General features: G+C 32.0%; 1 protein-coding gene across 2 annotated transcripts; it reads right to left on the reverse strand.

Annotated features, from left to right (window-relative positions):
• Positions 1–5,133: 5,133 nt before the first annotated feature.
• Positions 5,134–6,631, reverse strand: LOC120144501 (coiled-coil domain-containing protein 9-like). Of its 2 annotated transcripts, XM_039158540.1 has the most exons (3): positions 6,304–6,630; positions 5,401–5,506; positions 5,134–5,364 (listed from the first exon to the last, which is right to left on the reverse strand). In XM_039158540.1, the coding sequence occupies exons 1-3, from the start codon at positions 6,508–6,510 to the stop codon at positions 5,315–5,317; spliced, it is 363 nt and encodes a 120-aa protein (XP_039014471.1). In that variant the 5' UTR covers positions 6,511–6,630; the 3' UTR covers positions 5,134–5,314. The 2 variants fall into 2 exon arrangements, with proteins under 2 accessions (XP_039014471.1, XP_039014470.1); XM_039158539.1 differs by having other exon boundaries at positions 5,134–5,506; positions 6,304–6,631.
• Between the last annotated feature and the right edge of the window lie 13,158 nt (positions 6,632–19,789).

Consider the following 19,789-nt stretch of genomic DNA (forward strand, 5'->3'; position numbering starts at 1 on the left):
GAAATAAAGCAAACCGTGATTTAAAAAGGTTTGGTGCCTCGTATACCAAAAAACAAGTGTTAAAGGTAAAAATACCTACTCCCTATCTTTCAATTTTGAAATTAGACATCTATTACTCTCTGTCAAACTTTTGTAATTTTAATTAATATATTGATAAATTTAATCATTAATGTTTATACATTTTATTAATCTAGCCTTAATTTAAATATATATATATATATATATATATAATTTATATCTTATATAAGTATCGAGAGCGAAATTTATGATTTTTCTTAAAAAAATTAAATTAAATTTACATAATACATAAATGTTGAATATTAGATTTATTATTATATTAATCAAATTATATAAAATTAATAAAAAAATAATATTATGATTAATTGTTATTAATGACTCACTTTCGAAATTAATAAGATTAAATTTTATTTTTAAATTAATTTGTTTACTCAATTTAAAAATAAAAATAATTTATAAAATGTCTTTACTAAAAAAAATATAAAATAAATGTGATTTTAAAATCAAGAAGAAAAACAAATGCAAAATACATAGGACAAGTTGAAGCTTTCATCCATTATCTTTTCTACATTCATTATTATAATACAAATTTGATTACTATTTATCACTATTCATAAATATTATCAATATAATTTATTAATGGATTTTGCACATTTATATATTAATGATTAATGTATTAAAAATAATGCATATAATTGTAGACACTCATTTTCGTCCGGAGTTTTTTTTTATATATAATAATATAGTATAGTTTTTAGAAAACGATTTTTGAAAATATATATATTATATAATTTTGAAAACATTTTGAAAATATATATTATATAATTTTGAAAATATTTTTGAAAATATATATTATATGGTTTTAAAAATATTTTTTGAAAATGGTTTTGAAAACAATTTTTGAAAGTATATATAATATATAGTTTTAAAATGATTTTAATTTTAATTTTAATTATATATTATATAAATATTATTTATTTCTATTTATTATTTTATTATTTTTTTTATTTTTTTTATTTTTGTTTAAGGTCCAATAAGAGCGTCCAAAATGAGTCCAACGAAAGTAAGGGTCCAAGTCTGCCTGACCCAGCAGACCGAGAACGGGTAAAGCCCAAATACCCAGCAGGTAAACCGGGCAAACAAGAGACCCGAGATATGTTTGGGTTTTCACACATACCCATGCACAGCGAACATGAGTCGTTGGATCTGGCCGTATGATCCAACGGTCAGAATCCATCAAGAAAAACCGGTAACAACACGCGCCAGTCAAGTTACTAACCGACCGAAATCCTCGGCACTTTAAGCCAAAATCACAGAAAAATCGGAACCAAGACCAACCATTAAGAGTCAAGCACAATCACCAGGATTGAACCATCCCGGAAGAATCGACAGCAACCCAAAATATTCAGAACCACAACGGCCGGTTACGGGGCTATAAAAGCATCCGACCATGCAACGAACAGAACACAAGGAAAATCACAGAGCAAACACAACAACGAGAGAAAACCACAAATACAAGCAACTAAACCACCAAGCAAAAGCAAAGCAAGAAACAACAACAAAAAATACGGATAAAGAGCATAAAACAAAAACAGTAGCCTTCGATGAGCGTCGGAAGAGGAAGGGTCACCAAAAAATGAAGAGGATTTTTCGTCAAAAAATGTAAAACCGTAACTTTTAGGCTAGATATGCTTCGATCTAGAGGTCATACGTTGTTTCGAGGTCAGATTCGGTATCAGGGGGTCGAGAGAAAGCTTGTGGGTAAGTTTGATTTTTTCGACTACCGGAGGCTGTGGCTAGAGCGACGGTCGACGCGACGGAGTTTCGCCGGAGTGGTGGCCGGCCATAGGGGCTGGTTGAAGAGTTGAGAGGTTTTTTTAGAGGTTTGGTTTTTTTTTTGGGTTTGGTTTAAAAATGATATTTTTTTGTATTTTTGGCTATTTATAGATGAGGGACCTTTGTGCATATAGGAGATAGTTAAATTATTTTCGTAGTCCCTTAACTTTTGATGTGTAATTCATTTTGGTCACCTGTTATAAATATGCCTTTGAATTTTGAATTATTTCGATTTGATCATTGATTATACTTCTTGTATTTTACAATTTAGTCCCCTAACCTTTTATTTTTCTCTTGCAGCTCATTTTTAGAATTAATTTGATCCATGAATTTTAATTCATTTCAAGTGGATCCTTTATTTTTTCCTTATTTGTATTTTCTTTAAAATTTAACATTTTTTTATTTTTTAGTTTGTTCTATTTTTATTTTCCCACTCTTTTTTTATTTTGTTTTGTTTATTTTTTATTTTCTCTTTTAACATTTTTTATATTTTTTTATTATTTTTTCTTGAAATTAAATATTTTCTTCTTTTGTTTTATTTTTCTTTTAACATTTTTTATATATAACATTTTTATTTTTTATTTTTAATATATCCTTCTTTAATTAATTAATTTATTTATTTTCTTTTTATTTAATTTTTATTTGATATTTCTTTTATTTTACCATCTAACATTTTTTCGACTTTTTCAATAGTAATTTCAATCGATCAAAGGTAAGCAATTTGAATTGAATTTTTAAATGTCGATTTAAATTTAAATTTTCGTAATTAAGACAACCAACAAATTAAAATGGAACCGAAAGGGCAATTCAAGGGTGTTAATCCTTCCTTGACGGTAACTGACTCCCGAATCCGACATATTTCTGGTAAAGCGCAAATCAGGTAAGATGATGTCCGATCAACCTAAATATTTTTTAAATGATAGGTGGCGGCTCTAACATATTTTATTTAAGTCGAAGCCTAATTTCGAGCCCACCCAAAAGACGGTTGCGACAATAATAATAATCGATTGGATCTCAACCCATAGAACAATAGCACATCGACACTTTAAATAAATTTTTTTAAAAGTCATTAAAGTATAAAAACATTTTAAACTATAAATAATTGAAAATAATTTTAACAGCTTTCGAAAATATTTAAAAATAATACGATACTATAAAAAGTATATAAAATCATTTTTAAATTAAAAATACTTATAAAAATATAACAATTTAATGTTTTAAAAATAATTAATAAACTCAAAACAATTATATTTAAAAACAATTGTATATCTTTTGGTTTTTTCTCATTATTTCTGAATTTTCTAAAGAAGTTCTTAATTTTTTTGGAAAAAGGGTAAACTATGCATTTAGTACCTAAATTAGTAGATTTTGTCCGTTTTAGTATCTAAACTTTTATTCTTTTCAAAATCATACCTAACGTTTAGTTTTTGTCTTTAACCACTCTAGACATCAACAAACTTGTCTCATTGTCTCAATCCACTCTATCAGTTTAGATTTTACTTAAATCACTTTAAAACTCATATAACTCAACCCTAAATTCAAAAGTCATGAAACCTCAAACTACTCTAATATATAATATATACTATTCGATCAGCGTCGAATCAATATATATAACTTGCTTCCTCCTCTACCTCACTATCGTTGAGATTTTGAAGAAAATGCTTCATTATCGAGAAATGAAATAAAATTCTAAACTAGGAGTTTTTTTTTCACAAAAATTGAATAAAATTTTGGGATCATTGTATAATTTTAAAAGAAAAATGCCCAGACATATTGAACAACGGAAACAACCAAAATAGGAGCAAATCATAAGCTTAGTGAGTAAATTGAAAGTTTTTATTGATCAAAATATGAGTGAGAAGAAGCTGAGTGATGAAATATATAATTTGTTATTATTTATAGATTATATAAATTGAAATTAAATACCATTATTCTTTAGATAATTAAACTTGTAAAAATTTAGATTCTATATTTTAAATTACAACATCAAATATTCAAATTTGTAAGAATTTAAATCCAAATCTATTAAAATTTTAGATCAAAATTTAAACCCTTTATAAACAAATATATTTGAATTTTATAGTATAAAATAAAATTCAAATATCTATTTCAAATTTATAATAAAGAATAATTATACGCCTTAATCCATAATATAGGGATGTTTGAATATTCAATTCAAATTGCCATCAATATTGTTATCTTTTTTTTTTATTGTGTTGAAGATTATTATGTCTAGTTTATTAGGCCATGTTTGTGGACAAGTGGACGTACGAACAGCTGACGCTTTTGGTCTCGAAGCTTTGAAGATGAATCAATCAAAATGTAAAAGGAAAATAACTTTTATGTATTACTGTAAATGAGACGAGATAGATCGTGAGCTACTCGAGAATAATTTGATCAAGGCTCGATAAATACTTGGATCGAATAGATTCGACTCGAGCTCGACTCGAGTTCTTAACGAGTCGAAACGAACTACTCGATATTCGACTCGAAAAGCTCGTGAGCAGCTCGAAAATATAATATATTAAAATTTTTTTTTAAAAAATAAATTATTAATAACGCCAAATTAAGAACAGTTTCCGTGAAAGACCTCCGTTATGAATTGTCCTCAGTGGAAAAACAAATACAATAAGATTTTATATATTTAAGGTTCATGTTCGAGTTTGAGACTTCAATCGAGTTAAGTTTAAGTTTTTTTTTTATTTCGAGCTGCTCACGAACTTTAGTTCAGGATTTCGAGTTCGAGTCGAGCTTGAAAATTTTAAGCTCGCGAGTTTTCGAGTCGAGCTCAATTTCAGAGTTTTCGAGTCGAGTCGAGATCAGCAATACTCGAGCTCGACTCGGCTCGTTTACACCCTTACTTTTATGTCCACAAATTTTCTTGCCCACCTCACCTTATACCTTTCTTTCTCATATATAATCGCACTGCAACAAAGCTCCGTTTATAAAATGTGTTACGCAACCATTCCTTCCGCAGGAAAACATGGCTGGGCAGTGCGACGCAGATGGTTACTTTTGCAAGCATCAATGTTTGTCGCCACCCGAAATGCACCAAGAATGGCTGTTTCCAGAGATGATAGTGGTGGACGTGGTTCGACGATAAAGCAATGTCTATGTTCACCAGCGAAGCACCCGGGGTTGTTTCAGTGTAGGCACCAGATTGCGGAAGATTCAAAACAGAATTATATAAATCTCAAAAGACTAGTGAAGTTTGAAACTACAAAAGCATGAACTGAGGCCTAAGTTTTTCCTGATGAATCAATCTGAATATGTCCCATATCCACTCAAATTATGAGATTTCACTCACACCAGGCCACCAGGGTCCAAAATAGATTACTGTTACATCTCATTCAATCTACCTAAGAGCATAAGCAAATGGTACCACCACCTTCTCAAAACTCAATGGAACAAAATTGAACAAGGTTGGTGTTTTCACCCTTCAAAAACCTACTATTGTTTTTCAGGACTGTTTTTCAGGGTTTTCGGGTTCTTCCTTTTCGGGATCTTCCTCTTCTTCTTCTTTTTTTTCTTCATCTTCTTCTTCATCTTCTTCAGGGGGATCATATGGCATTGGTGGTGGTAATGGTGTTTTCATGGGGCTGAATTGGGGGAAAATGTCGGGTCTGCGCCCTGGTTTAGGCCTCTCCCACTCCTGCAATGTATAACCAAGGTGTTCGTATTTAAACATATTGCTTTTCATAATCCTACACATTCAGTAAACCTATACAAGTATTAGAATTTGTATTCAACCGATTAATGTCATTGCATAAAAAAGCTAAGGTGGTATTATAGATAATATTAAATTATCATGAATCAAGTAGGTTGTTCTTCAAAATGCTGGCCTGGCATTCGCCAAACACATGAAAATTTAATATTGATTAAGTTAGTGGCATCAAAAAGAATTCATTTTCATGATGAAAACTAAATAAAGGTATCCAACTACTAAAATTTTAAATTATGAGATTTAGGGGTGTATTCAAACCGAGCTCAAAATCCAAGAAGCTCGAGCTCGATCTAGATTCTAATTTGAAACTTAAAGTTTAGCTCAAACTTGATCAGGTTTTATTTTTAAAGATTGAATTCTGTTTGAGATAAACATCTAGCTATCAAGCTTACGTATATGACTATTGAAAGCATTATGATATTTGAAATCAGCTAATTCGATAGGGAAAACCAAGGAGAATTCAATTTCTTTTCGATTTGGACTACTTGATGAAAATAAATAACCTGGTATTACTGTTCCTTACTTTCTTGAATGATTGAAGTCACAGAATTATCTAACCAGTACACCATTAACCAAACAACAATTTCCAACAGAGTATTGCTGCACAAAATAATTGGAATTCTCTAGACTGCCGAGTGCAGAGAACTTGAAATCTCCGTCGCCTATTAGTAAGCAAGCGAATAATACTTATAGCTCAATGAGAGAAAAAGGGAAAAGGAACTTACGATGGGGAAATCGAGGGGATTGCGGCGAGTCAATTTCTCTTCCTCCGGAGCCATAGAAACCACCTGCTGCCTCTTTCTCCACGTCGGTTTATGGCCGTCAGAAACGGAGACTGCTAAGGAGCGCCTGCAACCGCGGTTAATGGAAGTGGAGCGCAGCGTTAGGGTTTTGGAAGTCGGCGATAAGGATAGGCAAATGGATGATGACATTTGGTGGTTTTTTTGGTAGTTAGTGTTTCTTTTTCTCCAAACGGTGCTCGTGCTCGTCTCGGACGGCCTCCAGGCAGCACAAATCACCAATGGCCACAATCCTAATTTCTGGTGGCTCAGCCTTCAAAGTCATTCAACGTTTCTGGGCCTCTCATCTTATGGTGGGCACATCCAAATTATGATACGGCTGATACAACAAAGGGTAAATAATACGGATAGTCCCTTATTTGTTTAGTCTATTTGATTTTGGTCATTAGTTTAAAAAATAATTTTATCCCTCATGTTATTGACTCGTTCGGTTTTAGTCCCGTTAAATCATTAATGAAAGTCTAAATTAACAAATAAAAAAAAATCCATATGTCCTCGTCTCCTTCTTTTTGACCTCCTCCTCCTCCTTATTCTTCTTCTATAAACATACCATAAACATGCAATAAGTGTAATAACATAAATCGACATATGACATGAAAACACTAAATGGGTATGGAGAAGCGAAAGGAAAAAATGTCAGCTATAACTTTTGATCGACTCATTAATGAACGCGTATGACGAAAATTAACAGTCACAACAACTTATTCTTGGTTACATCATCTTCCTCCTTAAGCACCCCCAGATGTCACTGCAACGAGATTTCAGATTTAATCAACTGTATCTATAAGGTGTGTATACATTGTCAATGATTAAAAAAAATTAGGCAAAAAGGCATCAGAAGCCCCTGAATTTTTTTAAAAAAACAATATGTCCCCTATCGTTTTTTGGATCAATGTAGCCTTCCAACTTGAAAAATGAATTCAATGTAGTCCTTTGACCAACGTTTTTCATCGTTGACCAACGTTTTTCATCGTTGACCAACGTCTCCATTACTTTGTGCTGACGTGGCACGTTAAGCAGTCCAATATCATATTATTAGCGATCAATTTGGCCCTCCAACTCACAAAATAACTCAATGCGACCCTTGGCCTCTATTTAATGATGTTATAAATGGGAAAATTACACCATTCATCACTCAACCATCTTCTTTCTCCCATTTTAATCACTAAACTTTAAAAGTTTTCAATTTTAATCCCTCAAATTACTCATATTATAATCATCATGACTTATTTTATTAATATTTATGTATGATGTGACATTCATCATTCTTATTTTATTAATATATGATTAAAATAATGTTAATTAAATTAAAACTTCAAAATTGTGATTAAATTAATTACCATAAAAATTTTGAATCAAATAGGGCATGAATTTTTCTATGAAAAGTTCATTTTGTTCTTCATCATTTTTTGGAAAACCCAATTCTCGGTTAGACCTCATCGCGTTAACCGCCGCTCACCAGCAACAGAGAAGAGAAAGTTGGTCTTTTATAGAGTTTATAATTTTGAAATTTTAATTTAATTATAATTTTGGGAATATTTTTTATTCAATCATAATTTTGAAATTTTAATTTAATTAATATTATTTAAATCATATATTAATAAAATATGAATAATGAATGCCACATCATACATAAATATTAATAAAATAAGTCATGATGATTAAAATATGAGCAATTTGAGGTATTGAAATTGAAATTTTTTAAAGTTTAGTGATTAAAATGGGAGAAAGAAGATAGTTGAGTGATGAATAGTGTAATTTTCCTATTTATAACAACATTAAACAGAGCCAAAGGGTCACATTGAGTTATTTTGTGAGTTGGAGGGCTAAATTGATCGCTACAAATATGCTGTTAGGCTGCTTGACGTGCCACGTCAGCAAAAAGTAACGGAAAACGTTGGTCAAAGACGAAAAACATTGGTTAAAGGGCTACATTGAATTCTTTTTTGAAGTTGGACGGCGACATTGATAAAAAAAATGGTAAAGGCCACATTGGTTTTTTTAAAGTTCAGGGGCCTCTAATACCTTTCTGCCAAAAAAATTATGAATAAATATTATCTTATAATTGTCGCGGCCGTCTTTTGGGTGGGTCCAGAATTAGGCTTCGACTTAAATAGAACACGTTAAAGTCACCATCGATCATTTTAAAAAACATTAAGGTGGATCACACACTATTTTACCTAATCTGCATTTTAACAAAAATGTGTCATGTTCGAGAGTCCGTTACAGCCAAGGAAGGATTAGCACCCTTGTACTGCCCTTTCGACACAAATTAATTTGTCGGTTGTCTTAATTGCGAAAATTAAAAATTTAAATTAAAGTTCATAAACCCAACTCAAATTACTTACCTTTGATTGGTTGGAATTCCTCTAAAAAGCTGTTAAAATTAGAAAAATTAGAAAACATAGAAATAAAATAAAAACAAAAACAAATAAAAACAAATAAATAAATAAAATAAATAAATAAAAAATAAAGATAAAAACAAATAAATAAAATAAACAAATCAAAGAAAAAAAATAAAATAAAGTAAAAAATATTAAACAAATAATAAATAAATCAAAGGGAGGGAAAATAAAATAAAAAATAAAACAATATGTAGTAAATAATAATAATAATAATTTTTTAAAAAATAAAAAATAAAATAAAAATTTAGAGGATCAGATTGAAATAAATTGAAATTAATAGATTCAATTGGTACTAAAAAAGAGCTGCAAGAGAAAAATAAAGAGTTAGAGGGGTTAAATTGAAAAAAGAGTAAATTATAAATAGGGACTGAATTGATTAAATTGAAGATTCATAGGCCAAATTGAACACAATGACCAAAATGAATTACACTTCAAAATTCCAAGGACTGCTAAAATAATTTAACTATTGGCTAATTACAACCTAGTCCCTCCCCTATAAATAGCCCAAAAACGAAAAAAAAATTCATTTTTACCCAAACCAAAGAAAAACTCTCATTCCTCTCTAAAATGCTCCCCCTTTTCTTAACAGTCGACTGAAACCCAACCACTGTCCGCCGTCGCTCTGGCGGCCGAAAAAAAACTTAATTATCGCCAAAATATTCCCCCAACCTCGTGAACCCAAAACCACCATTTGATTACCACAAAAAACCTCAAACGACCTAGATCTAAAAGGAAAGCTCTCGGGTTTTACCTTTTCTAGCGACCTTTCGATTTTTCGGCTGCTCCTTATTCTCCGAGGCCTTTGGATTTTTTTTATATTATTTTCCTTGGCTTTCTTTGGTTTGTTGTAGATGCTTTTTGCTTCATTACTCCCTATGTAGTTTCTTCGATGTGGCTTGCTGTGTTTTTTCACTCATGTTGCTTGTTGATTTTTCGCGTTCATCGTGGCCCTCTTATTGTTTCCTGTTGTTTTTTTCAGTTGTTGATGGTTCTATTTTTTTTGTGTTGTGATGGGTTCGATGATTCCCCCATTTTCCGTGGTTTGGTGAGGATATTTATACCCCTCCACCGGTGGTCGTTTCTGATGATCTCGGTCACTACTCATTGTTGGCCAAGGATTTCGGGATGGGTGAGTCCCGATTTCTTTGGCCAAAAATCTTGGCGTCGTTGAAACAACCGTTGGGCACCTCTGGTGAAATATGAACCGTTAGATCGAAGGGCCAGATCTAATAGCTTTTGATCGGCTGTGCGTTTGACTTGGAGATGAAACCCTAATAGACTCTGCTGGGCTGAACCGGGTCTGTTGGGTCAGGTTACCCGGTTGGGCCCTTCTTTAGGACCTTGGACTTAGACCTGGAAAGGAAAAAAAACAAAACAAAAGAAATAAAATAAATAAAAATTAAAAATAATTAATAAAAAAATAATATATATATATATATATATATTCTAAAATGTTTTCAAAATTTCAAAAACATTTTCAAAACTATATATTATATATATTTAAAATTGTTTTCATGAAATTATATATTATATATGTATTTTCAAAATGTATTTTAAAAACTATATATTATATATATGTTTTCAAAATATTTTTAAAAAACTATATATTATATATATGTTTTCAAAATGTTTTCAAAACTATATAATATATATGTTTTCAAATACTATATATATATATATATATATATATATATATATATATTAAAAATGTTTTCAAAAACTATATATTATATATATTTTCGAAAACGTTTTCAAAAACTATATATTATATATGTTTTCAAGAAATTTTAAAAACTATATAATATATATTTTCAAAATGTTTTCAAAACTATATAATATATATTTTCAAAAATCGCTTTCTAAAAATTATATATTATATTTTTCAGTAAATTATTTTAAAAAATTATACTATATTAATATATATAAATATATAAAAAATAATATAAAAAATAAAATAAAAACATATTCGGACGAAAATGAGTGTCTACAGCTGCCCCTCTTTGTCTTTTTTTTCGTGTAACGAAAAATATGACAAAGATAAAAGGACACAAATTTTCGTTCGGTGTGAAGGGGTCCCTGAGTCTAATATCTTCCTTTGTGGAGTTGAAATTGACTCTATTATTGCAATTAGGAATAACTCCCTGTTAAATTGAGTTGCGAATGACTCATCGGTCGCGAAGTCGAGTCCATCTTGAAACGTTATGAAATTGAAGCCATAGTTCAGAATTTGAATCGAGATGTGGCTTCTCGTTGCCAAATTGTAGTCAACTTCGGTCTTCTTCTCGGTTTAAAGACCTTGGTTTGGAAATTCAACTGGAAAGTAGTTCCTCGATACTACCATGTGGCTGATAGGCTTTCAAGCTGAATGAAATCGAACTCGAAAGTTTTCGTTGACAATTAGTTCTTCTCGACTTAAGTTATGTTGTTGAAAGATAGTTTCTTATCCCTAAAACAAAGCTAACCCATGTCTTCTTCTTGACTTAAAGACCTCGGTTTAAACTTCAACCAAAAAGTAGTTGATACGTCATCCAGCTGAATGGAATCAGACTCGAAAGTTTTCATTGACATATAACCCTTCTCGCCTTGAGTTATGCTGCATTAAGCTGAGAGATAGCCCCAAATCTTCTTCTTGACTTAAAAATCTCTATTTCAACCGAAAAGTAGTTCCTCGATGCTACCATGTGGTTGATGTGTCATCGAGCTGAATGGAATCATACTCGACAGTTTTTTTGTTAACAGATAGCCCTTCTCACCTTGAGCTATGCTGCAAATTTGATATGTCCTTGAGCTGAATGTAATCGAACTCGAAAGTCTTTGTTGACAGATAACCCTTCTCACCTTGAGCTATGCTGTAAATTTGACATGCTCTTGAGCTAAATGAAATCAAACTCGAAGGTATTTGTTGACATATAACACTTATCGCCTTGAGCTATGTTGTAAATTCGATATGTCCTTGAGCTGAATGTAATAGAACTCGAAGGTCTTTGTTGATAGATAGCCCTTCTCTCCTTGAGCTATACTGTAAATTTGATATTCCCTTGAGCTGAATGTAATCGAACTCGAAGGTATTTGTTGACTGATAACCCTTATCGCCTTAAGTTATACTGTAAATTTGATATGTCCTTGAGCTGAGTGTAATCAAACTCGAAGGTTTTTTGCTGGCAAATAGCCCTTCTCGCCTTGAGCTATGCTACAAATAGTTCCTTTAAGTGAAAAATGGCTCCCCTTCACGGGTCTAAGCCGGTCATAGTTCATCAAATGACTCCCCTTCACGGGAAAGCCAAGTGGTAAATTCTGTCAGCCGTATATCATCCGTCGTGGAGTTGGAGTCTGGCTTGAAGACGTTAACTGAAAGCTAGCCACTCATCGTTGAGTTAAGATGAACTGGATCCGTTTCGAATTGGTTCTCAAACCCGTCTGAATTTGATTCCAAGATCTGTCGATCTTTCAATAGGTCAAATTGGTTGAGGTATAGCTCCTTGCTACTGAGTTAAGCAAATTACCATCAATTTCTGAAGGTGCTTTTGAATCAAGTATATTTTGTCTTGAAGTTAAAACTTGACTCTAAAAGCTGCAAAAAATTATGTATGCTAAAAAAATGATAAAAGTTATGCTTTTAAGTATGTCTAAGATGAATGCAACATGAATTAGTTCTGTTTTTTTTCTTGGATGGAGCCTCATTTTTTCTGTCGGTCTTGTACTCGGAATAGACCATGCCCCATTTTCTTCTCGGTTTGCAGTCTTTCACATTTAAGATTGTCTTGCTTGAAAATGTTTTTATCCTTTCTCTTATTTTAGGAGGGAAAAAAGATATGAGAATATAAGAATTCTGTAAAATATTGCCCCTTAATTTAGGCTCGTAATCGAATCAAATCATAAACATGAGTTCACAGAAAATCAAAAGAATCAATAGCTCTTTAATGCTTTCAGAGTTATAGCTCTTTGACAAATATCCAAATTGATGAGTTGGCTTTAGGTTGGCTTTCTAATTTCTAAGGTTTTGGCCACCAAAATGTCATTTTTTAATATCGCAACATGCCAATCTTTCTCGGCTTGGCACTTTAATCGGATGCGGACAAAATGACGCAACTAGCATAATCAATTATTAGACCTTCTATTTTGGTTCTCTGAAATCTTCCATTTGTTCAAGTTTCGTAGGCTCCTCTAACAAAGGCAGTGTAAAAATATCAGTCTAAAAATGAAATTCCTGAGTGCTCGTGTGAAATTGACTATAACAGGTGTTTCTTAACTCCCTTATTCCATCTTTTACCGAAACTCCTTATTTAATTTGCCATTGTCTTGCTAGCTAGATCCATAAACCCGAGGTGTTTAACCAATTACTCTAGAGGGACAACTCAATATTATAATCACCTTTATCAGGCTAACTGAATCTTATCCATAAAGCCAGGGCGTTTAACCAATTTCTCTAGAGGGACAACTCAAGCTTTATTATATATTATAATCACCTTTATCAGGATAGCTGAATCTTATCCATAAACTGGGACGTTTAACTATTTACTTTATAGGAACAAATCAAGCTTTATTGTATATATATAATTTTATAATATGGGTATACAAATCCAATTTCTTAAGTTTGTCAAGAAGAACCTGTTATAGTCTAGGTGTTATTGCAAGTCAAGAAATCTCATCTTTAAAGTTCAATTTCCAAGCAACTGACCTGAACTAGATTCACCTACCCGACTATTCCATCTGTAAAGATCATGATCATCATTGAACGTCCTCAACAAAAGTGTAGTAATGTCATACACAAGAGATGCTCTATGTTGTCCGCTCCTATGCATACCTAAATATCAAGCCTCTTGTTTATGGTATTCAAGCGTATCTTTCTGAGGTAAGGTCAGGGTCCTTGTTATTTTACCAAATTTTAATCATGTCACCTTGTCAAAGATCTATAACTCTGAATCATTTGTAGAGTTTTTTAATTCAGTTGATAATTAAATAATTTCAAGTTGTTAATTTGATTCAATTCTCAGCATAAATTCATTTAAATATAAAAAGAAATATGAGAAAGTTCAAAAACAAGTTACAAAAAGAAATATGAGAAAGTTAAAAAGCAAGTTCAAATAGGATGTTGCAAAATAGAATAAAGCCCATTAGGATGCCCCACTGGTTGGATTAAGGCTTTCATATGCACTTGCTCCCCATTTCTCAACCGTTTCACTTGTTGGGGCTCCTTTTGATGTACCCTCAGATGCACAAATTTCTGCTTCGAGAGTGTCTGTGCTTTCATTGTAAAATTCCAACTCTTTTCAGTCCATCATTAGTTGGATTAGGGCTCTAATTTCGACACATTCTTATACATCATGTCCATCCTTATTATGATAACAGCAATGACTGTCACCTTCAGAGGCTGATGTGCTAGGATGTGGTGTAAGAAACCTCGCATTTATCATTTGCCTCCATACCCAAGCAAGAGGTGACTTCACTTCTGAAACTCTAGTTTTGGCCTTTTTACCCTTCTCTCTGGTGGTTGCATTTTCCTCATTCTCTTGATGATTGGACAAAGGGTTTTGTGCAACGTTGGGTGATTCTGAATTGTTAAAATGAATCCAGCTCCTGTTGCGCATTCTTTGGACGATCATTTTAAAGGCAAGGTAGTTTTCGATAGCATGCCCCGGAACACCGTCATGATATTCACAATACGCATTTTTGCCATGCCATTTGGGGTATGGGGATTTAGAGGTTCCTCTAGATAAGGTGACACCACATGTGCATCAAAAAGCTGTTGATAAAGCTCCTTATATGTCATGGGAATGGGATCGAAATACTCCTTCCCCTTTTCTCTCTTTGGTTCTCTCGTATCTTATCTAGAAGTACCTGATGGTACAGTTGTAATTGGTTTTGATTTGGAGATTGTAACGCCTCTGTTAGCGTTAAAAATGCTAATGATCTCTCCTTCTTTCTTCTTCATGGGAAGTTTTTTACTCGACCTACCTCCTTGTTTAATGGTTGTTTCTACCATCTTTGTTTTGACTTCCTCACCAAATTTTGGAATGTGGTAACAATTTGAATTATTTTGAAGATTGGTTACAAAGGCCTGTGCTTTCGTGGCAGATGAATTCTCTTGAAGTACTGGTAAGATTCCGAGTGAAATTACCAACTGTGGAGTAGGCGGTACAACCACCCCCTTAGATGCCCCTATTTCATGAGTATTCATTTGATTCAGGCCAGACAACCTTGAAATAATCTGGTCAACCAATAAGTCTTAGTTCATAATGATGGAATCAAAGGTATTTTGTTGATTTTGACTTATTTTTTCTTCTATTTCCTTCTGTAGTCTTAACATGTTCTCTTCAAGTTGAGCAATATTGGCTTTAATTTTCCTTTGCGCGGGTGTCAAGTGAATGATGCGTGTCCAAAACTTGTGGAGGTAAACCCGATGTTTGTTCCTTTTCCGAGACATCTCTTGTTGGTTAATGTGAATGTAATGAAAAAAAGAAAAATTATACAAAATACGCAAGAATGCATAATGCATGAAATGTTCGAAGCATTGATCCAAAAACACGTCTGTTATTATAAATACTTTTTATAGGGACAAAAGTGTTATTTCGTAAGAGATATAAACCACTAAGTCTTCTAGACCCCGAACAACTTCTGAAAGGTTAACTCGTATTTTGCCTTTATTTGTCACTGGTTGAATACCCTGTCGAACTATTCTGGCTTCTCTGGCTAAACCGTGCAAGTGTTGAGCTACTTTTTGTACTTGTTTCCAAAAGTATTGAACAACTGCATCCCTAGCTTTCATCCTTTGTTAAACCTGTTCCCTAACGGAAACGCCACTGGAGCCCTCCATTAATGGGAACTATCCGAAGTTCATTTGCTTGTCTCTTGAATCCGTCCACAATGGCCTCTAACTTACCTAGGGTTTCAACATCTTGTTCTTGTTGTCCTTGAATGGATTCTTTAGGTCAATAATCTTTTTCTCGTCTTGCCCCTGCAACCTTTTCCAACCCATTTTTTAAAGTTGACTTTTGATGTACTTGATTGTGGGCACCGTGTAGATTGTCCTCCTTTTTTTCTGAGTCTTTTCTGACCATAGCCGGACCTCTGCGTTTTTTATCTCATGTATTACAATTAACGAATACGTTTTTGTAGATCAACACCTCTTTTGAATGATGCAAATGATAAAAATTAAATGAAATAAAACAAAAAAATGAAAGGAAAAAGTTAGTGAGATCAAAACAATAATAAAAATAAAAAAATTCTACCCAATATGATATCTACCCCACATGCTTATTATTCCTACACGGTCATGATCTCTATCCCACATGTTAATTTTGAACAAGTCCTAACCGCATATTTTTCTAGTTCACATACTTTGAACAGAAAGTAAAGCAGGAAGTAATCTCAAAATAACCTAGGGTTAGAAATGAGGTTTAGGGGTAGACTCTTATTCCATGTAGTCTCCTGGTTTAGGTTCTAAAGAAATATACTTGAGTTCTCCTTGCTGGTTCCCCCTTGGGCTTGCCAAATCCTTAGTCCTAAGCCCATTACAAGCTTATGTGGACTAAGTTAAACTCGAGAGGATACATTCCCTTATGCCCGCATGGTGAATAAATTCAAACGAAGACATAAGGTATATGAATCCTGAAAGTTACTTGCTAGACCTATGTGGAGAATAAATTCTCCTGAAGGCGTCGCTTTCACCCCCACTAAAAAAGGGTTCGGAGCTCAGGTATAGAGCCGAAGATGAAAATTTTTCAAAAATATGAAATCATTGAAAAAAGCATCAGTACAACTATTTATCTTAAAAAATCAAAGATAAACAATAAAAATTGAATAAATAAATTAAAATTTGTAATTTTCGCTCAAAAAGACAACCGACAATTAATTTCAGCTTGACTCACTTACCTGTCCTAAATGGAGTCACCAAGCTGTCGCGGTCGTTTTTCGGGTGGGCCCGGAATTGAGCTTTGACTTAAATAGAACACGTTAGAGTCGCCACCGATCATTTTAAAAAACATTTAGGTGGATCGGACACCATCTTACATGATCTACATTTTACCAGAAATGTGTCGGGTTCGGGAGTCAGTTGCAGTCAAGGAAGGATTAGCACCCTTGTACTGCCTTTCGGTACCAATTAATTTGTCGGTTGTCTTAATTGTGAAAATTAAAAAATTTAAATTAAAGTTCAGAAACCCGACTCAAATTGCTCACCTTTGATTGGTTGGAATTCCTCTAAAAAGCCTAAATTGTTAGATAAAAATAATAAATAAATAAATACTAAATAAATCAAAGGAAAAAATTAAAAATTAAAAAACATAGAAAATAAATAAATCAATCAATCAATCAATCAATAAAAAATAAAATAAAATAAAGATAAAAACAAATAAATAAAATAAATATATCAACGAAAAAAATAAAATAAAGCAAAAAATATTAAATAAATAATAAATAAATCAAAGGGAAAAAATAAAAATAATAAAATAATAAAAAAGTTAAAAAAATAAAACAATATGTAGTAGTAATAATAATAATAATTTAAAAAAAAATTAGAGGATCAAATTGAAATAAATTGAAATTAATGGATTAAATTGGTACTAAAAATGAGCTGCAAGAGAAAAATAAAGAGTTAGAGGGGTTAAATTGCAAAAAAAAAATTAAATTATAAATAGGGATCGAATTGAATAAATTGAAGATTCATAGACCAAATTGAATATAGTGACCACAATGAATTACACTTCAAAAGTCCAAGGACTGCGGAAATAATGTAACTATTGTCTAATTCAACCTAGTCCCTCCCCTATAAATAGCCCAAAACCGAAAAAAATTCATTTTTTACCCAAACAAAAAAAAACTCTCATCCATCTCCAAAATGCTCTCCCCTTGCTCAACAGTCGGCCGGAACTCGGCCACCACCGGAAAAAAAACTTAACCGTCCCCAAAATATTCCCCCAACATCGTGAACCCAAAACCACCGTCCGATTACCATAAAAAAGCCTCAAACGACCTAGATCTAAAAGGGAAGCTCTCGGGTTTTACCTTTTCTGACGACCCTTCGATTTTCCGACGGCTCCTTCTTCTCTGAGGCCTTTGGCTTTGTTTTTTGTTTATGGTTTTGATTATTTTGCTTGGCTTTCTTTGCTTTGTTGTGGATGCTTTTTGCTTCGTTGCTCCCTATGTAGTTTCTTCGATGTGGCTTGTTGTGTTTTTCACTCCGGTTGCTTGTTGATTTTTCGTGTTCACCGTGGTTCTCTTATTGTTCCCCGTTGTTCCCCCTTTTTCCGTGGTTTGGTGGGGGTGTTTATACCCCTCTACCAGTGGCCATTTCCGATGATGTCAGTTACTGCTCATTGTTGGCTAAGGATTTCGGGATGGGTCACTCCCGATTTCCTTGGCTGGAAATCTCGGCGCCGTTGAAACACCCATTGGGCACCTCTGGTGAAATCTGGACCGTTAGATCGAAGGGCCAGATCTAACGGCCCTCGATCGGGTATGCGTTTGACTTGGAGATGAAACCCTAATAGACTCTGCTAGGCTGAACCAGGTCTGCTGGGTCAGACTACCCGGTTAGGCCTTGCTTCTAGACCTTGGACTTGGATCTGGAAAGGAAAAAAGTAAAACAAAAGAAATAAAATAAATAAATAAAAATGAAAAATAAATAAAAAACAAAAAAAAAAAAAATATATATTATATATTCTAAAAATAAAAACTATATATTATATATATTTAAAAAAAAATTCAAGAAACTATATATTATATATATATTTTCAAAATGTTTTTTAAAAACTATATATTATATATATATTTTCAAAATATTTTTAAAAAACTATATTATATATATATATGTTTTCAAAACTATATAATATATTTTTTTTTAAAAATGTTTTCAAAAACTATATATTATATATATGTTTTAAAAATGTTTTCTAAACCTATATATTATATATATTTTCGAAAACGTTTTCAAAAACTATATATTATATATGTTTTCAAGAAATTTTCAAAACTATATAATATATATTTTCAAAATGTTTTCAAAACTATATAATATATATATTTTCGAAATCTGCTTCCTAAAAATTATATATTACATTTTTCCAAAAAATATTTTCAAAAATTATATTATATTAATATATATACATATATAAAAAATAATATAAAAACAAAATAAAATAAAAACAAATCCAGACGAAAATGAGTGTCTACAATAATCATTTCAGACTATTGAAAAAATGTTTATTCAAAGTATTGGATCTAAAATTTTGGGATGGAACAACATTTAATAATTGATAGAACTATTTTTTGTATAAATATTAATATATAATTTATTGATTGACTAATATATATCAAGTATTGTAAAGACCTTTTACAAGGACGAATAAATATTATGAACAAATATTAACTTATAATAATCATCCTCCTCACGTACGGAATATGTATGGCATATCCATTAAAAATTGAACAGTTAAATAGAAATAATAAATAAAAAGATATCTTAAACCCAAAAGAGTGAAAGACGAAACACAAGTTATTTACAAAATATATGTGTTAGTTTTCAATTTATTTTGGTTTGTAACCATTTTGAACACGATTTTTATACCGCTTACAATGTCTCATATGTAACCATTCTGAACATGATTTCCCCCCCCTTACAATGTCTCGTATGTGCCTATATCAGTTTCAATTTAAAGATAAGTTGCAATACTATGCCTTTAAACTCAATTGAAATATAACTTCTCAGAAATACTCCACTAACATGCCTATCAAGCCATTTTATCATGTTCTTCATACATAAACCAAGCTTTGGAACCATTTTTAATGCAATTTTTTCTCCTCTTATAATGTTTCATATGTACCGAATTAGACTCAACAAAAAAATAAGTTCAAATACTGTGTCATTAATCTTATAAATTAAGAAAATTTTCTAATTTATAACCATCATAAACTCCTCGAACATGCATATAAACAAGTGAATTGTGGCCTGGAAATGAATGAACCTCGCGTTTTGTAGGAAGCGAGATCTTATGAAAAGACAACCTCTC

The sequence above is a fragment of the Hibiscus syriacus genome, unplaced genomic scaffold (genome assembly GCF_006381635.1).
Source record: "Hibiscus syriacus cultivar Baekdansim isolate YM2019G1 unplaced genomic scaffold, ASM638163v2 tig00110890_pilon, whole genome shotgun sequence".
Classification (NCBI taxonomy): Eukaryota; Viridiplantae; Streptophyta; class Magnoliopsida; order Malvales; family Malvaceae; genus Hibiscus; species Hibiscus syriacus.